Source organism: Carcharodon carcharias, chromosome 11, assembly GCF_017639515.1.
Source record: "Carcharodon carcharias isolate sCarCar2 chromosome 11, sCarCar2.pri, whole genome shotgun sequence".
NCBI classification, from domain to species: Eukaryota; Metazoa; Chordata; class Chondrichthyes; order Lamniformes; family Lamnidae; genus Carcharodon; species Carcharodon carcharias.
The window spans coordinates 13,461,891-13,484,143 of NC_054477.1; the positions used below are offsets into that span (position 1 = coordinate 13,461,891).

The following is a 22,253-nucleotide window of genomic DNA, read 5'->3' on the forward strand; positions in this document are numbered from 1 at the left end:
TATAGACCTCAGTCTCGAGGTCTCCTGACTGAGCCTCCACAGCCCTCTGGGGTAGGGAATTCCAAAGATTCACTGCCCGCTGAGTGAAGAAATTCCTCCTCATCTCAGTCCGAAATTGCCTGCCCTTTATTCTGAGACTGTCCCCGGTGTCACGACTCACTGGGGATAGCACTCTGCAATATCAAGCCCCACTGCTCTCGGAGCCACAACAAATGGGAAAAAGTTTGATTAACCCACCTAATTGTTTAATTTAGGCTAACCAAATACAAGCATCAGGTTTGTAAACTTGATAAGTAAATAACTATTTCTTGAACAAATTGTCTTTAATCAGTAGCAAAAGAAAGAAATATGAACTGCTAAACTCTACCCCTTAAATCTCTATACAAACACATATGAGACACACAAACACATGGATTTTAAGGTTTGATAAAAGAGTTCAATAGCACCAATTCCGGAGTACAGGATTCGATGGGTTGATTTTGATCAATGTCTTCCAAATTCCTTTCAGTTCTTTGTTGATGACATGAGGTGGTCTTCCAGAACTTTCAGTCTTTAGTTCACTGGTTGAGCACTTGGATTTCAATGTCTCTAATGATGATTTTCCCCTTTGCCTCTTGGCAGGGATTTTCAGAGAGCGAGAGCAGAATATAGAAATATGAGGAGAAAAAGCCAGCCAGCTATTATTGTAGAATTACTGGAATCTGACACACAGGAGAGGTTTTAGGTCTTTTTCCTTTCAGGCTATGAGCTATTCTGCTGCACTGCTCTCACACAAACTCTGGTCACCTGGTCAGGAGTCAATTAAAACATTGCTGCCAGGCAGTTCCCCATTAGACTAGACTCCTCCTCGGCACATCCTGTCTTTCATGGTACACTCTGATCCAGGAGTGCAACATTGTATATATCCCTCACACTGTTTCAGTAGACAAACTGCAGCCATTGTAATTTTAGTCCACAGTCCAACAGAAATAAAAAGGCCTGGTTCTAGACCCCCAGTCAGGGGAAATACTTTTTGCATCTACCCTGTCCAGCCCTGTAAGAATTTTGTATGTTTGAATGAGATCACCTTACATTCTTCTAAATTCAAGAGAATAAAGTCCCAGTCTATTTAATCTTCCCTCGTAGGAAAGTCCTTCCATCCCAGGAGTTAGTTTGGTTGAGCCTTCAAGTATTGCAGTGGTTTGTAGTTGGCTTCTGCAGTATGGCTGACCAGGAAACATTCCCACTCATCAGGTGTATTGGAAGGATTTACAGGCTGATAATCAACCTGTTTAGCCACGGTTCATAACGCGGCCAGGTAATGAACCATGGCCATCAAGGCCTAGTGAGAGTTGAACCTGGAATTTCTGTCCCAGGAGTAGGGGTGCTACCGCTGTACCGCAAGACCTCATTTGCTGTTAGGTCTAGGATTTTGAAATGTTTGGCACTTTTCCTGGTTCAGGAAATGACACCCATAAGGTACCTGTAATTGTACCATGACTGATGAGGAAAAGCAGTTGAACATGAGCCTCAGTGAGCTCATATTTCAGCCATGGTGATTTTGTCTTCAATTTTTTTTTTATATAAAGAGGCCTTTTTTTCCTTTGTTTCGTGAGATGTGGTTGTTACTGGCACTTTTTGCCCAGCCCTGATTGCCCTTGCACTGAGTGTTTTGCTAGGCTATTTCAGAGAACAGTTAAAAGGGCAACCAGACCCACAGCACATGTAGAACAGACCAGATAAAGGTGTCAGATTTCCTTCCCTAAAGGGTATTAGTGAACCAGATGGGTTTTTACGGAAATAATTGAAACTAGCTTTATATTCCAGATTTATCAATCGAATTTAAATTCCATCAGCCGCTGTAGTGGGATTTGAACTCACACCGCCAACCCCCCCAAGCAAGAGCCTGGGCCCCTGGATTAAAAGTCCAGTGAGATTACCATGATGCCACCATCCACCTAGTTAAAGGATTTCTAGTTCTGATGCACCAGACCAAGCACTGTAATCTGATGTAGAGTCCCCCATAAATAACCAATTAATATTCAAAGGGACATACAAAAACCAGAGGCAGCTTTGTAACCAGCCACATTAAATTCAATTTACCATAATGGTCAGAATAGTCCTGTAAGTTGCCATTGCTCTCCAAATCCTCATGAGCTGTGTGTTTGTTTATTTTTTTGTCAGGTTTTTTGGAAAAAAATCGGGACACACTTCACGGAGACATCATTCAACTGGTCCACTCCTCCAAGAATAAGTTCATCAAACAGATCTTTCAGGCTGATGTAGCCATGGTAACTAGCATATTTTTGATAAGGGAGGTGCTTTTTTTTTTAGTGCATTGATCTGTGATAGTTAGAGCTGGTTTCCCAATATTCTCAACTCCATTCAACCTGTTGCTTTTCTAACAATCTTAAGAGAAGGGATGCAAGCACCTGATAGTTCAATGATTTTTTTTCCTCTCTTATTCATTCAGGGGACCTGGATTGAGGTCATCCTTGAAGGCCCTGCCTTCTCAACTTCACCCCTCGCCTGAGGTGTGGTGACCCTCAGGTTAAACTCACTACCAGTCATCTCTCCCCCTGAGAGAGCAGCCTACTACGGTGATTTTCATTTCATTCAACTTTAGTTAAATTCCCCAAATGCCATGTGGGATCTGCCATGCAGATGGTACAAAGATAGGTGGAGGGACAGGTAGTATTGGGGAGGCTGCAGAAGGATTTGGACAGGTTAAGAGAATGGGCAAAGAGGTGGCAGATGAAATACAACGTGGGGAAGTGTGAGGTCATGCACTTTGGTAGGAAGAATAGAAGCATAGACTATTTTCTAAATGGGGAGAGAATTCAGAAATCTGGAGTGTAAAGGGACTTGGGGGTCCTAGTCCAGGATTCTCTTAAGGTTAACTTGCAGGTTGAGTTGGTAGTTAGGAAGGCAAATGCAAAGTTGGCATTTATTTCGAGAGGACTAGAATATAAAAGCAGAGATGTGCTGCTGAGGCTTTATAAGGCTCTGGTCAGACCACATTTAGAATATTGTGAGCAATTTTGGGCCCCATATCTCAGGAAGGATGTTCTGGTCTTGGAAAGGGTCCAGAGGAGGTTCACGAGAACGATCCCAGGAATGAAAGGCTTAACATATGAGGAACGTTTGGATGACTCTGGGTCTATACTCGATGGAGTTTAGAAGGATGAGGGGAGGATCTGATTGAAACTTACAGAATACTGAAAGGCCTGGATAGAGTGGACGTGGGGAAGATGTTTCCATTAGTAGGAAAGACTAGGACCCGAGGGCACAGCCTCAGAGTAAAGAGAAGACCTTTTAGAACAGAGATGAGGAGAAACTTCTTTAGCCACAGAGCGGTGAATCTATGGAATTCATTGCCACAGAAGGCTGTGGAGGCCAGGTCATTGAGTGTATTTAAGACTGAGATAGATAGGTTCTTGATTGGTAAGGGGATCAAAGGTTACGGGGAGAAGGCGGGAGAATGGGGTTGAGAAACTTATCAGCCATGATTGAATGGCGGAGCAGACTCGATGGGCCGAATGGCCTAATTTCTGCTCCTATGTCTTATTTGAACTTCGATTTCTGAATTGCTAGCCCAGCAACATTAACCCCATGTTGGCCCTGCAACATAACCACTGTACCCCATGGTTCTATCCATTATGCAATAAGCTCGTAAGAAATAGGAGCAGGAGTAGGCCATTCGGCCCCTTGACTGTACTCCGCTATTCAATAGGATCATGGCTGATCTGATTGTGGCCTTGATGCCACTTTCCTGCCTGCCCCACATAGCCCTTGGCTCCCTTGTCAATTAAAAATCTATCTAACTCAGCCTTGCATATATGCAGTGACCCAGCCTCCATTGCTATCTATGGAAGAGGATGGTCAGCTCAGTTGAATATTTCAACATTGCTTATGATGTGCTAGAAGAGGTTCCAGGTCCTCGGGTGGGGTTTCTCCTGCCACTGACACTGGAGACAGCATTAAGAACCCTGGGATTTATTTGTTAAGGTAAGAAGAGGAGGAAGAGATGGAAATCGTCTGGAAGAATATCGATTGCTTTGAGGCCCAAAAGGTGCTGTTGAAGGGGACCTGGATGGAGGGAAAAAACTGGCCCAAACATATTTTTCTCACTCTGGGCCCTCCAGAAGAACGTGACAAATAGTAGTGGGAGTACACCACACAGCCCATCGAGCAGCCTCTGTCACTCATTCTGACCATGGCTAAATTTCAGCCTCAGAAAATGGGATGTTCGCTGATGATTCCACAATGTTCAGCACCATTTGTGACTTCTTGGATACTGAAGCAGTCCCTGTCCATATGCAGCAAGACCTGGACAATATTCAGGCTTGGGCTTATAGCTGGCAACTAACATTAGCACCACACAGAAGCCAGGCAATGATCATCTCCAGCAAGAGACAATCTAACTATCTCCCCTTGATATTCTACAGCATTGCCATCACTGAATCCCCCACCATCAACATCCTTGGGGTTATCATTGACTGAAAGTGAACTCGAACAGCCACCTTAATGCAGTGTCTACAAGACCAGATCAGAGACTGGGAATTCTGCAGCAAGTAACTCACTTCCTGACTCCCCACAGTCTGTGTACCGTCTACAAGGCACAAGTCAGGAGTGTGATGGAATACTTGGCTGGATGAGTGTGGCTTCAACAGCACTCACAGTTGACATTGTCCAGGACAAAGCAGCGCATTTGATTGGCACCCTATCCACCACCTTAAACATTCAGTCCCTCCACGACTAACACAATGGCAGCAGTATGTACCTTCTAAAAGACGCCCTGCTGCAACTCGCCAAGACTCCTCCGACAGCATCTTTCAAACCCACAACCTCTACCACCTAGGAGGACAAGGGGAGCAGATACATGGGAGCACTGCAATTTCCCCTCCAAGTCACTCACCATCCTGACTTGGAAATATATCGCCGTTCCTTCACTGTCACTGGGTTAAAATCCTGGAATTCCCTTCCTAACAGCACTGTGGGTGTATCTACACCACATGGACTGCAGTGGCTCAAGAAGGCAGCTCACCACCATCGTCCTAAAGGCAACAGGGGATGGTGAACAAATGCTGGCCTAGCCAGTGATGCTCATATCCTATGAAAGACTTTTTTTTAAAACAAATTTCCAAGGTGGCTGTGACAGTTGGATTTCTTGCCTTCCTTGTTGATGTTAAACACAGCTATAATTGTTTGCAATGTTGGTTTGAAGGGTCTCCTGAAAACTGCAGCCAGTTATCACTCTCTCTGTCAGTCCAGGTCTAAGCTAGGCACAGAGGGTGAAATAAAAAGAAAATACTGTAAATATTCAGCAGCTCTGGGAGAATCGGTGGAGAAAGAAACAGAGATAACGTTCCAGGTCGATGACTTTTTCATCAGAACTGATAAAAGTTAGAGAAGTAACGGGGCTAAAGCCAGTGAAAAGGTGGTGGGGCAAAGATTGGAAGGGGAGGTCTGTGATAGGTTGGAAGGCAGTAGAGATTAAAAGTCAAAAAGCCTCATGGTGAAACGTGTGCATCAACTATTTGCAGCATTTCAGTTTTTATTTAAGGTTTCCAGCATCTGCAGTGTTTTGCTTTTGTCCAAGGCTTGAAGCTGAACCATCTATAGCTCTTAAGGAGGCTGAGCCAAACTGACCAAGCTGGAGTGCGTTCAACTGTTTGTTTTGGGACTGTGCTTTATTCCTGCTTCACTCCAATGGCAGTCCTGTATCAGTGCTCATAGAATGGTACGGCACAGAAAGGAGGCTTTTTATAAATTTGTTCACAGGATGTGGTTAGGCTGACATTTATTGCCCATCCCTAATTGCCCTTGAGAAGGTGGTGGGTGAGCTGCCTTCTTGAACCGCTGCAGTCCATGTGGTGTAAGTACACCCACAGTGCTGTTAGGAAGGGAGTTCCAGGATTTTGACCCAGCGACAGTGCCTGCAACATCTCTTTCAAAGGGCTATGGACTTAGGTCCCACTCCAAATGCCCTTCCTCATAGTCTTACAAATTTCCAGCTTTCAACTATATATACGATTTCCATTTGGAAAATTGTCTTGGAACTGCTTCCTGCATCCCTTCGGGCAGTATGTTCCAGATCATCATAACTCACTGGGTTTAAAGAAAACCCTTTTCCACCTTTTTTTTTCTCCCCCTTGACTCTTCTGCCAATTATCTTAAATCTGTATCCCCTTATTATCAACCCTCCTGCCAGTGGAAAACAGTTTCTCCCTGTCTTGTCACATTATAGGAAGGATGTGATTGCACTGGAGGGGGTGCAGAGGAGATTCACCAGGATGTTGCCTGGAATGAAACATTTAAGTTATGAAGAGAGGTTGGATAGACTTGGGTTGTTTTCATTGGAGCAGAGAAGACTGAGGGGCGACCTGATCGAGGTGTACAAGATTATGAGGGGCATGGACAGGGTGGATAGAGAGCAGCTGTTCCCCTTAATTGAAGCGTCAGTCATGAGGGGGCATAAGTTCAAGGTGAGGGGCAGGAGGTTGAGGGAGGATGTGAGGAAAGCCTTTTTCACCCAGAAGGTGGTGATGGTCTGGAATGCACTGCCTGGGAGGGTGGTGGAGGCGGGTTGTCTTTGTTGATTGCTGCTCTAATGCTTGTGCATTGAGTTTACAAAGACCCTTTGGTCTATTCCCACTTCACATTTGGCCATTTCACTATCATTCATGGCGATCATTTTGCCCTCCTAGGAGCATGTATATGCATCAAATTTAATGTGGCATTGCTTTGTGCACATTCTTCCAACTGCATTTGAGTTCCTGAACACACTGCCCTGCTTAGTTTGGTATCAACTATAAATTTGGCCAATTTGCACAGAAATTCAGATCCAAACTAGACTTGTTTGTGGTCCCAGTGGATACTCGGCACCCCCACACTGCTACATTACTCCTGCTACAAGTTTCCTTCAGACTATTTCTTACCTGCTTTCAAGGGTTCTCCTGAATCCTCACCTATCTGAGCTAAACTAAAAGTCATCCAGTTGGGACTTTGTCAAGTTCCCTTTGGACGTGTAGACACTGCGTATACAATCCGAGAGCATGAAAGGAGGTCATTTGGCCCATGCTCTCTGCTATCCCTTTGAAAGGGCTATCTAATTGGTACTTCTCCCGTGTTTTCCCCATACCTACGTTTTCAGGTTTGGGAGTTACAGGTTACTCAAAATAGGCGGCTGAGAACTCATAAGTGATTCTAAGGTAAATAATTAAGAAGCAACAATTCGGGTATGATGCATCAGGTAAGTAGACAGGGAAAAGCTTCCAACCCGTGACAGGTGAAGAGCGGCTTACTGACCCCGGAGGGCGAGCTGAAAGACGGCGCAGAAATTGATGATCGCTATTGCTCGTGGAAGCAGCTTTCTGCTCCAGATCTGAAGGGTTAGGGAGCTCTCCCCTGTCTTTCCTCCATCCGAAGAACTCTGCTACCTGACCAGGAATGCTGCCTGCCTCCAAGGACCTGGTTAGCGTGCAGCATTTCTATGGACCGGTTGTTCATCAATCGCCTCGTAATTACGAGGGGGTCGATAAGAAGCCCTCCGGCAGTGAAAGAGCTGCATTTGCTGGTAAGAGAAAGCAAGGGGGGGTGAGGCTTTCTCGCAGTGCTTTTAAAGTTCATGTAAGCGAAAATAGGCCATAGCTGCCAAGACCACCTTTGTGAAGGGGAAGCCCCCCTCCCCACAGGTTTTCATTTCGGTTGATTGGGGTGGGGTCGATGTATGTTTAAAAGCAATCTACCGTGCTTGCCCCTACAAGCACCCCCCCACCCCCCCACCCCACCCCTCCAGCTGTGCCATAAGGAGGCTGCCTCCTTTCACTAGCTGTGTTTTGGCCATTGCAAGGGGGCCCGGCCTTCTGACTGGAAACTGGGCGGCGGGGAACTGGCATGATGGCCAGTGGCGAGCAATCCTGGGCCTGCCCATCTCTGCCCCTGTTCCCCTTCCTTCCCCCAAAATTCTACCCCTAGGTATCAGACAGGAAAATTTCGTTAGGGTCTTCTTCAGTTTGTTGTTAAAATCAGAAACCGATACAGGTCGTATTTCCTCGTAACAGATGTGCCAGAGTTTAGTTATTTGGAGCAGGATTTGTTGATTCAGTTGTGCAGCATGTAATCTGTTTTACTGTGCCTCACCATTGGAAAAATAAGCACAGGTCCTCTGGGCGGGCGGGGGGTGGAAAACAATGTTTGTCATTCATGCTGCCAAATATAGAGCTTCACATATGAGGGGCACACGTTGGGGACTTTTGAATGTGTGTTGTTCATAATTTTTCATCCATTAAAATTAGCAGCTGGACAATCATGGGCAGTGCTCCCAATATTCCAATAGTGTATTCCCAGTGTGTTGCTAGGGATGCCTCCTACTGAAATTAAGATCACAGGACATCCTGCTTTCCAATCAGCCCTTACACCCACCCCCACAACCCTCTCCAATATTTTTATAATTCAAAGAGTAAAGGGAGTAAAGACTTTTTAATTCCTCTATGATCTGGTTATCTTGCAGCAGTGTCCAGGACATTAACTCCTGGAGATTATCGCAATGCAGGATTATGAGGAGACGGTGGCAGTGTTGCTAGACTAATAATCCAGTGTCCAAGGCTAATGTCCTGGAGACGTGAGTTCAAATCCCATATGGCAGCTGGTGGGATTTAAATTCAATTAATGAATCTAGAATTGTAAAGCTAGCCTCAGTAATGGTGACCATGGCAACTATCATCAATTCTTGTAAAAACTTAAGATAAAGGCAAATACTGCGGATGCTGGAAATCTGAAACAAAAGCAAAAATAGCTGGAAAAGCTCAGCAGGTCTGACAGCATCTTTGGAGAGGAGTTAACGCTTTGAGTCCGTATGACTCTTCATCAGAACGGCTGTGATGAAGACCCATACGGACTCGAAACGTTGACTTGCTCTTCCTCTCCACAGATGCTGTCAGACCTGCTGAGCTTTTCCAGCTAGTTTTGTTTTCGTTATAAAAACTTATCTGGTTCGCTAATGTCCTTTAGGGAAGGAAATCTGCCATCCTTGCCTGGTCTAGCCTACATGTGACTCCAGACCCACAGTAATGTGCTTGACTCTTAAACCCTCTCTGAAATGGCCCAGCAAGCCACTCAGTTGTATCAAACGGCTACAAAGTCACAAAAAAGGAATGAAAGCAGACGGACTTACCAGCATCGACCTAGGCACTGGAAACAACAAAGGCAATCTCAGCCCTATTGACCCTGCAAAGTCCTCCTTTCTAACATCTGGAGGCTAGAGCCAAAATTGGGAGAGTTGTCTCATTGTCTAGTCAAGCAACAGCCTGACATAGTCATCCTCATGGAATCATACCTTACAGACAATGTCCCAGACTCCACCATCACCATCCTTGGGTATGTCCTGTCCCACCAGTAGGACAGACCCAGCAGAGGTTGTGACAGTGGTATACAGTCGGGAAGGAGTTGCCCTGGGAGTCTTCAACTTTAACTCTGGACCCCATGAAGTCCCATGGGATCAGGTCAAACATGGGCAAGGAAACCTCCTGCTGATTACCATGGACCGTCCTCCCTCAGCTGATGAATCAGTGCTCCTTCATATTGAACACCACTTGGAGGAAGCACTGAGGATGGCAAAGGCACAGAATGTTCTTTGGATGGGGGACTTCAATGTCCATCACTGAGAGTGGCTCGGTAGCACCACTACTGACTGATAAAAACAAAAAAACTGCGGATGCTGGAAATCCAAAACAAAAACAGAATTACCTGGAAAACTCAGCAGGTCTGGCAGCATCGGCGGAGAAGAAAAGAGTTGACGTTTCGAGTCCTCATGACCCTTCGACAGAACTTGAGTTCGAGTCCAAGAAAGAGTTGAAATATAAGCTTATATTTCAACTCTTTCTTGGACTCGAACTCAAGTTCTGTCGAAGGGTCATGAGGACTCGAAACGTCAACTCTTTTCTTCTCCGCCGATGCTGCCAGACCTGCTGAGTTTTTCCAGGTAATTCTGTTTTTGTTTTCCACTACTGACTGAGCTGGCCGAGTCCTAAATGACATAGCTGCTGGATTGGGTCTGCGGCAGGTTTTGAGGTAACCAACAAGAGGGAAAAACATACTTGACCTCATCCTCACAAAGGATGGGGATAATTGTGGAGCTCCCTCCTCCAGTGAGTTGTTTAATTGTCCACCAATCATGACTGGATGTGGCAGGACTGCAGAGCTTAGAATTGATCTATTGATTGTGGGATCACTTAGCTCTGTCTATCATTTGTTGCTTATTCTGTTTGGCACAGCTTCACCAGGTTGACACCTCATTTTTAGCTATGCCTGGTGCTGCTCCTGACATGCCCTCCTACACTCTTCATTGAACCAGGGTTGATCCCCTGGCTTGATGGTAACAGTGGAATGGGGAATATGCTTGGCCATGAGGTTACAGATTGTATTCAAGTACAATTCTGCTGCTGCTGATGGCCCCCAGCGCCTCATGGATGCCCAGCCTGAGTTGCTAGATCTGTTCGAAATCTATCCCATTTAGCACAGTGTTAGTGCCACACAACATGATGGAGGGTATCCTCAGTGTGAAGGCAGGACTTTGTCTCCACAACGCCTGTGTGCGGTTGTCACTCCTACTGATGCTGTCATGGACAGATGCATCTGCGGCAGGCAGGTTAGTGAGGACGAGGTCACGTATGTTTTTCCCTCTCGTTGGTTCCCTCACCACTTGCCACAGACCCAGTCTAGCAGTTATGTCATATAGGGCTTGGTCAGTAGTCCATGTCCAAATGCAGCAAGACCTGGACAATATCCAAGCTTGAGCTGACAAGCGGCAAGTTATATTCGTGCCACACAAGTGTCAGGCAATGACCATCTCCAACAAAGGATCTAACCATTGCCCCTTGATGTTCAATGGCATTACCATCACTGAATTCCCCCATGATCAACACCCCGGGGATTACCATTGAGCAGAAACTGAATTGGACTTAGCCATATAAATACTGTGGCTACAAGAGCAAGTCAGAGGCTAGGAATGGTGATTGCGGAGAGGAGATTGCCCAGTCTGAAGGCTCTGGGGGCAGGGCCCAGGGCACACTGGATCCCTGCCACCGAACAGTGAGGAATGGATGGTGAGCTCAAAGTGCCATTCAACGTCAGAAACCAGTTGCCTAGAGACTGTTTGAGTGGGGCCGGGACGTTTGGGTGCCGACCTGGAGTTTACGGCCATTATTATAACCCTGCACGTTAGTGAACGATTCATAGGAGGGATGAACGTTTAGGAGGAAATTGAAGGACAACTTTCGGAGTAAAATGAGTCCTGTTTATGAACGCAATCAGAACGCTGCATCAGGAAAAGGTTTAGATTTAAAGTTGTCCTTGTTTTTAAATTCCCTCACTCCTCCCAAGCTTTAAAACCTTCTCCAGCCCCTCCCCTGTCTCCCTCGGATTTTGTCTTCTCAAATTCCCACCTCTTGCAAATCCGTGATTTTCATGGCACCGCCTTTGAGGACCTGCCTGCAGCTACCTTGGCACCAGATTCTGCAATCCCCTGCCTGTGTCTCTTTCCCCCTGTCCCCTGCCCCCCCCACCCCCCTGGCTTTGAGATGCTCCCTAAAACCTACCTGTTTGACCAAGCTTTTGATCACCTGCCCTAATAACTCCATATGGGGCTGGGTGCCATAATTTTTTTTTGATAACACCCTTATGAAGCACCTTGGGATGTTTTATAGCTTTAAAGGTGATCTACAAATGCAAGATGTTGCATAATGACCATTTTCTGCCAAATGAGGGGATTATTTTTCTTTCAAGGGTCTTTGTGAGGGGGGGTGGATGGGGAGAGAATAAAATGGTCCCCTCCTTCCCTCTTTTTAATACTGAGCGGTGGTGCAGGAGTTAATGGGAACAGTCACTGCAGAAATGTACCAAAGGAAAGTGTCTCTCGTCGTTTCATTGCTTCCTGTGTTGTTTTTTTGATTTTTTTTTTTTTTCCATTGTCTCCCTTATTCCCAGGGAGCAGAGACGAGGAAACGCTCACCAACCCTCAGCAGCCAGTTTAAACGCTCGCTGGAATTGCTGATGAGAACGCTCAGTGTCTGTCAGCCCTTCTTCGTTCGCTGCATCAAGCCCAATGAGTACAAGAAGTCTATGGTAGGAATCGGCAAAATTCCTGGGGGCGCGACGGGTTCTCATTTAATCTGCGTGAAATTTTGGGGTCAGGAAATGATGGGAAGAATATAAGTTGGCCGGTTTGGGCAAATCACCGCTCAGTCACTAAATGGGGAAGGGAGGCACTTGTTTGCAACACGAGAGTTTGTGAGGGGAGGGAAAAGCTTTGAAATCTTGGAGGTTGGTACAGTTCACAGAGCAGGGAGTCTTTTTTTTTAAAAGGAAAACAGGCATTGGGAGATTTACATGTGTAGTGTCATTGCAAACTCAGAACGCATTATGCTCTCAAAGCAAGCTTCCCAGTGTGTCTCTCTGTTGAGGATGTTTCTGCAGTAGTAAAAGCAAGTAAGAAAAACTCGCACTTTGCTTGTGTGGAAAGCGGAGGTGGATAGATTTCTAGGCACCAATGACATTAAGGGATAGGGGGATAGTGCGGGAATAGGGCATTGAGGGTAGATCAGCCATAATCTAGTTAAATGGCAGAGCAGACTCAAGGGCCCGAATGGCCTATTCTAGCTCCTATGTTCCTATGAAAGCGCTCCCTGTGTTCTCAGGTCAGGAAAGCTGCTATATAAATGCACAATCTTTCTTCCCTGAAGGTGGTCTTATCGTGTCCATGGACAGTCTATACATGGCCCAGCCAGAACTGGACACATTTTTGCGCCTCGTTGTTGAATTCAACAGTGCAGGGTTCCTCTAGCGATAGGCATTGCAGGAGATGTTGCATAGTCTGTGGCTCAGTTCCACATTCACAAGTTGTCGGGCAGGTTGTATATCCCCATTTGCTTAGTGACACCTTTGAACAACCTACACCAGTCCTAAGTTTGTTAAGGCACTTCCAGGTTGCCCAGTTGCAATTGACTCCTGGGGGAAGGCTTTCAACCGGTAGAATTTCCATTGATGGGGGTTGTTCAACACTGGCGAGCTGGTCTTTCCACAAGGCAATGCGGGCTTCAGATGAGGTGGATTGTAATGGAACAACACTGTTCATGAAGCTTTTTCTTGACTTTAGGCAGCTGGGTGTAGGTGTATGATCATGTAGAGGGTGCCTCTCATCTGATGTTTGACGGAGTCGCTCTTTCTTGCTGGCTACCGTTCTTCTTATATCAGGGGGAGCGATACCTGCCAGGATATATAGGCTGTTGGTGTTTGTTGGTTTTAACCAACCTGTGATAAGTCTGCAGCTTGCATTCAAAATAGCATCCATCTTCTTAGCATGAGTAGATCTTTCCCAGGCAGTGGAATAGCAAAGTGCACTGGTTTGCAACGTTTTCGAGCTTGCTCCCCATTTTGTGTTAATGAGTTTATTCAGGATGTTGTTTCGTGCGCTCAATTTTGCCTTTGTCTTTTCGATGTGATTCTTGAAGGTGAGGCATCTGTCAATGGTGACTCCTAAGTAGATAGGGTGCTCGCAATGCGTCAGTGTTGCTCCACACCAGGTTACTTTAAGCTGGCGTTTGGCTTCACAGTTTCCGAGGTGGGATGCACAAACTTGTGTTTTTGATGGGTTTGCGTGAAGGTGGTTTCCTTCATAGTAAGATGTTAGTCCCTCCAAGGCCTCAGAAAGCGTTTTCTCCACGGTGTTAAAATCAGTGCTTTGGGCAGTGACACATAAATCATCAGCATATATATCACCCTGAAGGTGACAACTCGTGCTGCATATTTCCATGGTAACTGATAATTATCATCCAAGTGACTTTGATGTGTTAGGCCATTTGACCATGAAAGCCTTCGCAATATGGCCTGCACCACCGCCCCCCCCCCCCCCACCTGAAATTTGCCAATACAACCTTTTCACCAGGGGTCACAGGTCAACATTCAGTAGGAAGTGGAGTTTAGGTTTGCGGGTTTTTTCTCTGAATAGCACTGCCGCCGTGATCAGCTAATGGCACCGAAGGGCTGACACTGGGAGTCTTCCTGAACCACCTGTCTCTGTTCCACACTGCATTACACACTTAAACCACTGAGCCGTCGAGGCTGAATTGTATTTTCAAATGGTCCTAATGGTGGTACCTCTCTGCCATCCGACAGCTATTTGACCGGGAGCTGTGCGTCCGGCAGCTGAGATACTCTGGAATGATGGAGACCATTCGGATCAGGCGAGCTGGTTATCCCATTCGCTACACCTTTGTGGAGTTTGTAGACCGATATCGGGTGCTGATGCCTGGAGTCAAACCAGCTTACAAACAGGTAAATCCCAAACCTCCCTTCTTCTTCTTTAGCAGAATCTTTTTCACTGGAGATTTGACCTTCCTCCTTTTGCATTCAGACTCTTGGGGTCGCTGGCAAGGCCAGCATTTATTGCCCAACCCTAATTGACCATGAGAAGGTGGGTGGTGAGCCACCTTCTTGAACTGCTGCAGGCCGTGTGGTGTGGTGGTTATGTCGCTGGATGACCCAGGTTCATGCTCTGAGGGCATGGGTTCAGATCCCACCACGGTAGCTGCTGGAATTTGAATTCAGTTAATAAATCCAGAATATAAAGCTAGCCTCAATAATGGTGACCATTTGACGTGGGAGCAGAAGTAGGCCATTCGGCCCATCGAGTCTGCTCCGCCATTCAATGAGACCATGGCTGACCTGATAATCCTCAACCCCACTTTCCTGCCTTTTCCTCTTAACCCTTGATTCCTTTAGTGATTAAAAATCTGTCTATCTCAGCCTTGAATATACTTAATGATCCAGCCTCTACAGCCCTCTGTGGTAAAGAATTCCACAGTTTGACAACCCTCTGAGAGAAGAATGGCAACTATCACTGATTATTGTAAAAAACCCATCTGGTTCACTAAATCCTTTAGAGAAGGAAATCTGCCATCCTTATCCAGTCTGGCCTACATGTGACTCCAGACCTGCAGCCGTGTGGTTGACCCTCAATCTCCCTCTGAAATGGCCTAGCAAGCAGCTCAGTTCGAGGGCAGTTAGGGATGGGTAATCAATGTTGGCCTTGTCAGCGACACCCACAACCCATGAATGAATAAAACAAAATATTTCTGGATGAGAAAAGGCCAAAGTCCATGTAGTTCACCTTCTAGAATCCTGGCAGTCACATGATCCAGCATAATGGAGTGCCTGACTAATCCTAATGGTTAATCTCTATCGATTAGTCTGAAGTTAGTTTCAGTAATGGTGAACGTGAAACTATCAGTGATTGTTGTAAAAGCTCACCTTGTTCACTAATGGCCTTTAGGGAAGGAAATCTGCTGTCCTTACCTAGTCTGGCCAGACCCACAGCAATGTGGTTTGCTCTTAGTGGCTCTCTGAAATGGCTGAGCCAACCATTCAGCTCTAGGGTAATTGGGGTTGGGCAACAAATACTGGCCTTGCCAGTGACAGAGACACTCCTGTTAGGAAGGGAGTTCCAGAATTTCAGCGACAGTGAAGGAAAGGCTGATTTGTGGCCAATTCGAGATGTGGAAGTGGTGGTGTTCCCATGCTTTGCTGGTTGGTGGAAATTGCTGGTTTGGGAGGAGCTGGTGAATAATATGTCAATTAGTTATTCATAACCAGTCTGGTTAGAATCCCTATGAAGTTTCACTATTCCAGTCTGCTGATTCCCACGTTTGTCCGCCCTTTGACAAGTCAACTTTAACTTTCTGAGAGATCTGTCTCGCAGCTGAGGCCTATTACAGTACCTTCAGAAGCTGAAATAGAAACAGGAAATGTTGGAAAAACACTGTAGGTCAAGCAGCACCTGTGGAGAGAGAAAAAGCATTTCAAGTTCATGATCTATCATCGGAACTGGGAAAAGTTAGAAACAGAGTACAGGCTGTACATTGAGTAAGTGAAAAGGGGGAGGGGGTAGAAAGAACAACAGGGGAGGGTAGGAGAGATGAAATGATAACCGGTTTTATCATGCAAGGCCAAGTACGAGAAGGGAACTAGAAAGCAGTGAATGTGAACAGGAGAGACAAATGGAAATCCAGTCGGAGGGAAGAGCAGAACTTCTTCTGTGTGTGTGTGTCTTCTCTGGTAGAGAAATGGCAGTAACCATTCTTCAGCTGTACCTTAGAGATGTGTCCTGCCCTTCATGTGCCTCTGCAGTTATGCAGCCTGTTACTGCATCTGGAGTGCCCTTTATTGCTTCAGTGTAGGCTGTGTGAAGGAGCTGCTCAATCCGTCTGATCCTTGTGATGCCATTGTCGCACAGATTTTATTGTTTGCTCCATGCGTTGATGTAACAGGACGAGCTGAAGTTTTAAGGTCTTTCCTCACATCGACATCCACGAACAGCAGATGAGATTTTTAAAAAGTAACACATTTTAATCTGCTTGGTGATGACAATTGAGGAACGCATGTTGGCCAGGACACAGGGAGAAGGGACCATAAATGGCACAGGATTTTTTACACCTACCTTCATCTGTGGCTGGGAATGGAACATTAGGAAATGGTGTAGGCCATTCAGCCTCTCAGTTGTTCAGCTGCTAGGTTCACTAGGGTGATTCCTGGTTTGAAGGGGTTGCCTTACGAGGAAAAGAGCAGGTTTGGGCCTATACCCATTGCAGTTTAGAGGAATGAGAGGTGATCCTATTGAACCAGAAGACTCTGAGGGGTTTTGATAGGGTGGATGCTGAAAGGTTGTTTCCCCTTATGGGAGAATCTAGAACTAGGGCCGCAGTTTAAAGAAAAGGGGTCTCCCATTTAAGACCAAGATGAGGAGGAATTTTTTTCTGAGGGTCTTTTAGTCTTTGGAATTCTCTTCCCCATAGAGCAGTGGAGGCTCTGGGTCATGGTCTAACTCTGCCTTGAATATATTCAGATTTTTGACCAACAAGGGAGTCGAGGGTTTGGGGGACTGACAAAGTGGAGTTAAGGCCACAATCTGATCAGCCATGATCTTATTGAATGGTGGAGCAGCTCAAAAGGGCTGACTGGCCTACTGCTGCTCCTATTTCTTATGTTCCTCTGGCCTTGTGATTTTATGATCTCGCTTAATCGGCTCCTGGGTGATTTGTATCTCATCTCCATTTACTGACCTTTTGCTCCTATCCCCTGATTCCATTGCCTAACAAAAATATCAACATTTTCATGAGTTGGTGCCTCTGATGCCACATTCACTGCACTGAAGCCTCAGCCTAGATTAGGTGATCAGGCCTCTGGAGTGGGGCCAACCACCTGGAGGTGGGAGTGCTACTCGTTTGATGGAACCCGATGGTGCCCGATCAAGTGTGTTCTGGAGTTGAGCTATATTATTTTTATTATTAATGAGTAAGGTTTCTGTCGATTTAATATGTCCCCCTTTGTTCCCAGGGAGATCTGCGAGGTACCTGCCAGCGAATAGCAGAAGCGGTTCTAGGACAAGATGGAGACTGGCAGATTGGAAAGACTAAGATCTTCCTAAAGGTGTGTGAGCATTTCTGGTGATGGCTGAGAGATGTGGGGAGCAGCGGGGGAGTGCTAAGAGAGAGAATGCTGGCTGATCAAGATAGAACTCTTGGCTTCCACTGCAGCCCACATAGTTGGGGTGAAACTCTCTGCACCAGCTGAAAGGACCCTTAATATCACAAGTCCCCTGTCTGGTCCAGCTAGGACCAACCTTCCTATTGTGGCCATTAGCTGGTAGGGTTATGAGAGGCCAAGTGCGACCTGCCTCTGTTCTGTGGTGGGCCACTTTCATTGGCAAGTTAACCTGGCTGGCAAGGAGTAAATAAGAAAGGATGGACTTGGTTTCTATGTAACATCTTTGATGAACACCTGAGGCCTCAAAGTGCTTTACAGCCAATAAGCTACCATTTGAAGTGTAGTCACTGTTGCAATGTAAGAAACACAGCAGCCAATCCATGCACAGCAAGCTCCCACAAAACAGAAATGTGAAAATGACTAGGTTAGTCAGTTGTGCTGCTGATTAAGTGATAAATGTAAATCGGAACATCAGTGAAATTCTTTCCTAAAGTATAGCACCTGGAAGCCACCTGGGTGCCACTTGGCTGCTGTATGCTGCTGCTTCTAGCTTCTCCCATTTTACCTGGGGTCACCACAGTGCTGGTTCATCACTTTTCCCAACTCGTTCTCTCACGCTCGCTCGCTCGCTCTCAGCACCTTTCCTTGATGTCACACAATCTTCACTGACCCCTGATGTGCTGGTTCCCGATTTTGTCTTTTCTCGTTACTCCACACATCCATGTGAGCATCCTCAACTCATTAGTATCCAGCCGTTGTTCCTTTTTCCTTCATGTTACCTGAGTTTCTGCACTAAATAGCAAAGCCAGTCTTTCAATTGTCTTGTAGATTCTTCCTTTAAGTTACAGTGATACTTTGCTAGTGCATAACACCTCACTACACTTCTTCCAATTACTATTTTTTTTATTCGTTCACGGGATGTGGGCTTCGCTGACTGGGCCAGCATTTATTGCCCATCCCTAATTGCCCTTGAGAAGGTGGTGGTGAGCTGCCTTCTTGAACCGCTGCAGCCCATGTGGTGCAGGTACACCCACAGTGCTTGTTAGGGAGGGAGTTCCAGGATTTTGACCCAGCGACAGTGAAGGAACAGCGATATATTTCCAAGTCAGGATGGTGAGTGACTTGGAGGTGAACTTCCAGGTAGCGATGTTCCCATCTATCTGTTGCCCTTGTCCTTCTAGATGGTAGTGGTCATGGGTTTGGAAGGTGCTGTCGAAGGAGCCTTGGTGAGTTCCTGCAGTACATTTTGTCTCCAACTAGAGCTAATCCATTGCTTGATTTCCATTCCTATACTTGTCTTCCTTAGAACAAGATTGAGAAAATTAAATCCAAGGGGACGTAGGTCTGTAAAGTGACAGCATTACATAGATGGGGGAAAAGCACTGCTTCCCTGGTGCGTTAAGACTTGTCTGCATGAGACTGGTGTTAAAATGTAGTACTGGATAGATGTTATTTCCCCTACATCTAGTCTGTGCTAACCTGAGCTGGAGATGCTGAATCTTGGATGCTAAAAGTTCTATGCTAAAATCAGCAGTCCCAAGAGCACAAAGGAAGAAAAAAAGCACAAAATATATATTATTTAAATTATTCGTTCATGAGATGTGGGCATCACTGGTTAGGCCTAATTGTTCACAGGGCGTTTAAGGGTCAACCACTCCTTCTTCCCTAAAGGACATTAGTGAACCAGATGGGTTTTTATTACAATCGGCAATGGTTTCATGGTCATCATTAGACTTTTAATTCCAGATTTTTATTGAATTCAAATTTCACCATTTGCCGCAGTGGGATTTGAAACCAGGTCCCCCAAGCATTACCCTGGGTCCCTGGATTATGAGTAAGTGACAATATCACTACACCACCACCTCCCCATATTTGTTGAAAGAGTGAATGTTCTCCCCTTCGCCAGTGAAGCCCTTTTCGTATCATCTTTTATTAACCAAGAACACAAACATGTTTTGCATCTTTTTCTGCCTGTCAGACTTCAGGTGTGATGTCTAGTTGTAGGTGTCATGATAATAGTTGATTGTGGTAGTGGACTCCAGTATTAGATACTGTACAGTACTCTGTACGAGATAGGGGGCCACCTGACCTGGGGGTTGAAGGTCAGATGGCACATGTTGGAGCCTGTCTCGCTAGAATTCAGTTACTGCAGAGATATGTGTTTATGTTAGGAAAACGTGTTATCAATAAATTTAGCTCAGCTACAATGTTGACGGCCCGTGTGCATCATTGAAACACAAAACAAGACAGTTGGCTCAGTCTTTTGCTGGACCACAGGTTGATTTAGAAACCTTGGTCAGTGTGAAGTTCTATGGGAGTAGGGCTGCTGTATTCTCTTCATTCCCATTCACCTCCAGAATGGGGTGGCACGAACACTTGTTTTAATTCCTTAGCCCTTGTGCTCTGAATGCTGGAAAAGGTTACAATTCTACACTAAGGTCCTGCACTGAATTCAGCTAATACCAAATGGGTGGTGACCATATCATTTTTTTTCTTAAATCCTATTTTGATCTCTGCATTGGAACCAAAGGCAAATGTTGGTTTGAAGGAAAAATACTTGCCTTTATATAGTGCCTTCACAATCACCAGATATCCCAAAGCACACCACTGCCAATGAAGTACTTTTTGAAGTGTAGCCATTGTCGTAATGTAGGAAACACAGCAGCCAATTTGCTCACAGTAAGCTCCTAAAGATAGCAATGTGATTATGTCCAGATAATCTGTTTTGCTGATGTTGATTGAGGAATAAATATTGGCCAGGACACCTGGGAAACTCCCTTGGTCATCTTCGAAATAATCCCATGGGACATATTGCATCTATCTGAGAGCCATTACCCAATAGGCTACTCTCTCCCATCCCCTTCTGCACAATCTTATTTCCTACTAATTGAAGATTGAGGGGCATTTCCCAAGTTGTTCCCAGGCAAAGTTGCTCCCTGTGACAAAGTTAGCTTTAACAAAGCCAGTTATCTTAACATCTGTCATAGGGAAAATGTTGGAAGCTATTATTGAAGATGTTATGGCAGAGCACTTAAAAAAAATTCAAGGCAGTCTGGCCAAGTCAGTATGGTTTTGTGAAAGTGAAATCATGTTTAACCAATTTATTAGAGTTCTTCGAAGGAGCCACATGTGCTGTGGATCAAGGGGGACCAGTAGATGCACTGTACTTGGATTTCCAGAAGGCATTTTGATAAGGTGTCACATCAAAGGTTATTACAGAAAATATAAGCTCATGGTATAGGAGATAACATATTGGCATGGATAGAAGATTGGCTAGCAAACAGGAAAAGGAGAATAGCCATAAATGGGTCCTTGTCTGGTTGGCAGGATGTAATGAGTGGTGTGCCACAGGGATTAGTGCTGGGGACTCAACTTTTTACAATTTATATAAATGACTTGGGTGTAGGGACCAAATTGTTGTTAAATTTGCTGATGATGCAAAGGTAGGTAGGAAATGAAATTGTGAAGAGGACATAAGGAGGCTGCAAGGGGATATTGATAGATTAAATGAATGGGCAAAGATCTGGCAAATGGAGTATAACATGGGAAAATGTGAAATTGTCCATTTTGGCAGGTAGAATAAAAATGAAGCTTATTATCTAAATGGTGAGAGATTGCAGAGCTCCTGAGATGCAGAAAGGTCTGGGTGTCCTAGCGCATGAATCATAAAAGGTTAGAATACAGTCCAGCAAGTAATTAGGAATGCTAATAGAATGTTATTGTATATTGTGCGGGGAATTGATTACAAAAGCAGGGAGGCTATTTAGTTGGGCAGGACACTGGTGAGACCACATCTAGGGAGTTTATTTAGTTGGGCAGGACGCTGGTGAGACCACATCTGGAGTACTGTGTACAGTATTGGTCTCTTTATTTAAGGAAGGTTGTAAATATATTAGAAGCAGTTCAGAGAAGGTTTTCCAAACTAATACCAGGAATGGGCGTGTTGTCTTATGAGAAAAGATTGGACAGACTAGGCTTGTATCCGCTGGAGTTTAGAAGAGTAACAGGTAACTCGATTGAAACATAAGGTCCTGAGGGGTCTTGAGACGATGGATGTGGAGAAGATGTTTCCTCTTGTTGGGAGGGGTCACTGTTTAAAAATAAGGGGTCACCCATTTAAGGTAGGAGATGAAAAGAAATTTTCTGAGGGTAGTCATACCCTTCTCAAAGGCAGTGGAAGCCGAGCCTTTGAATGTTTTAAGGCAGAGAATGAAAGGTTATCTGGGTAGGCAGAAGGTTATGGTTAGACCAGCCATGATCTTGTTCAGTAGCAGAGCAGGCTCTGTGGGCCGAGAGGCCTACTCCTGCTCCTAACTCTTATGTGCGCGTGTAAATGTTTGAAATAGCGGACACGAGATTTCAACACTAAGAGAGTAAGGAATCTCTGTTGCATAAAAGGGTGATTACTTGCCTTTGAATGAAAATGGATGGATTTGAGAGGCAGCATGATGTATTGCTAGAGAGGAAAAAGCTCACGGGCCATAGTGAGAAGGAGGGCTTTGAATCAATAGCTGCTGACTCGTTCCTTACGATTATTGTCCAGGAATTGTGAAGTAGTCCTTAGTTAGAAATTCATTGATGAGTGGGCCCCACAGATGGATAATTTAAATAATTCCTCGTTGAGTTGTCCAAATCTTGCCTCTTGCGCATTCCAAATGTTTCATTGCTCCATCATTGGTGGCTGTGCTAACAGCTGCCTGGACCCTAGGCTCTGGAATTCCCTCCCTACACTT

The 22,253-nt window shown here is 45.4% G+C and overlaps 1 protein-coding gene across 1 annotated transcript in view; it reads left to right on the forward strand.

Moving 5' to 3' along the window:
• Positions 1 to 22,253, forward strand: part of myo7aa (myosin VIIAa) — a 486,672-nt gene that overhangs the window by 375,008 nt on the left and 89,411 nt on the right. The window contains exons 15-18 of the mRNA XM_041198962.1: positions 2,164 to 2,270; positions 11,968 to 12,105; positions 14,155 to 14,313; positions 17,371 to 17,463. Of these exons, the coding sequence (XP_041054896.1) occupies positions 2,164 to 2,270; positions 11,968 to 12,105; positions 14,155 to 14,313; positions 17,371 to 17,463 (497 nt within the window). The remainder of the gene's footprint in view (positions 1 to 2,163; positions 2,271 to 11,967; positions 12,106 to 14,154; positions 14,314 to 17,370; positions 17,464 to 22,253) is intronic.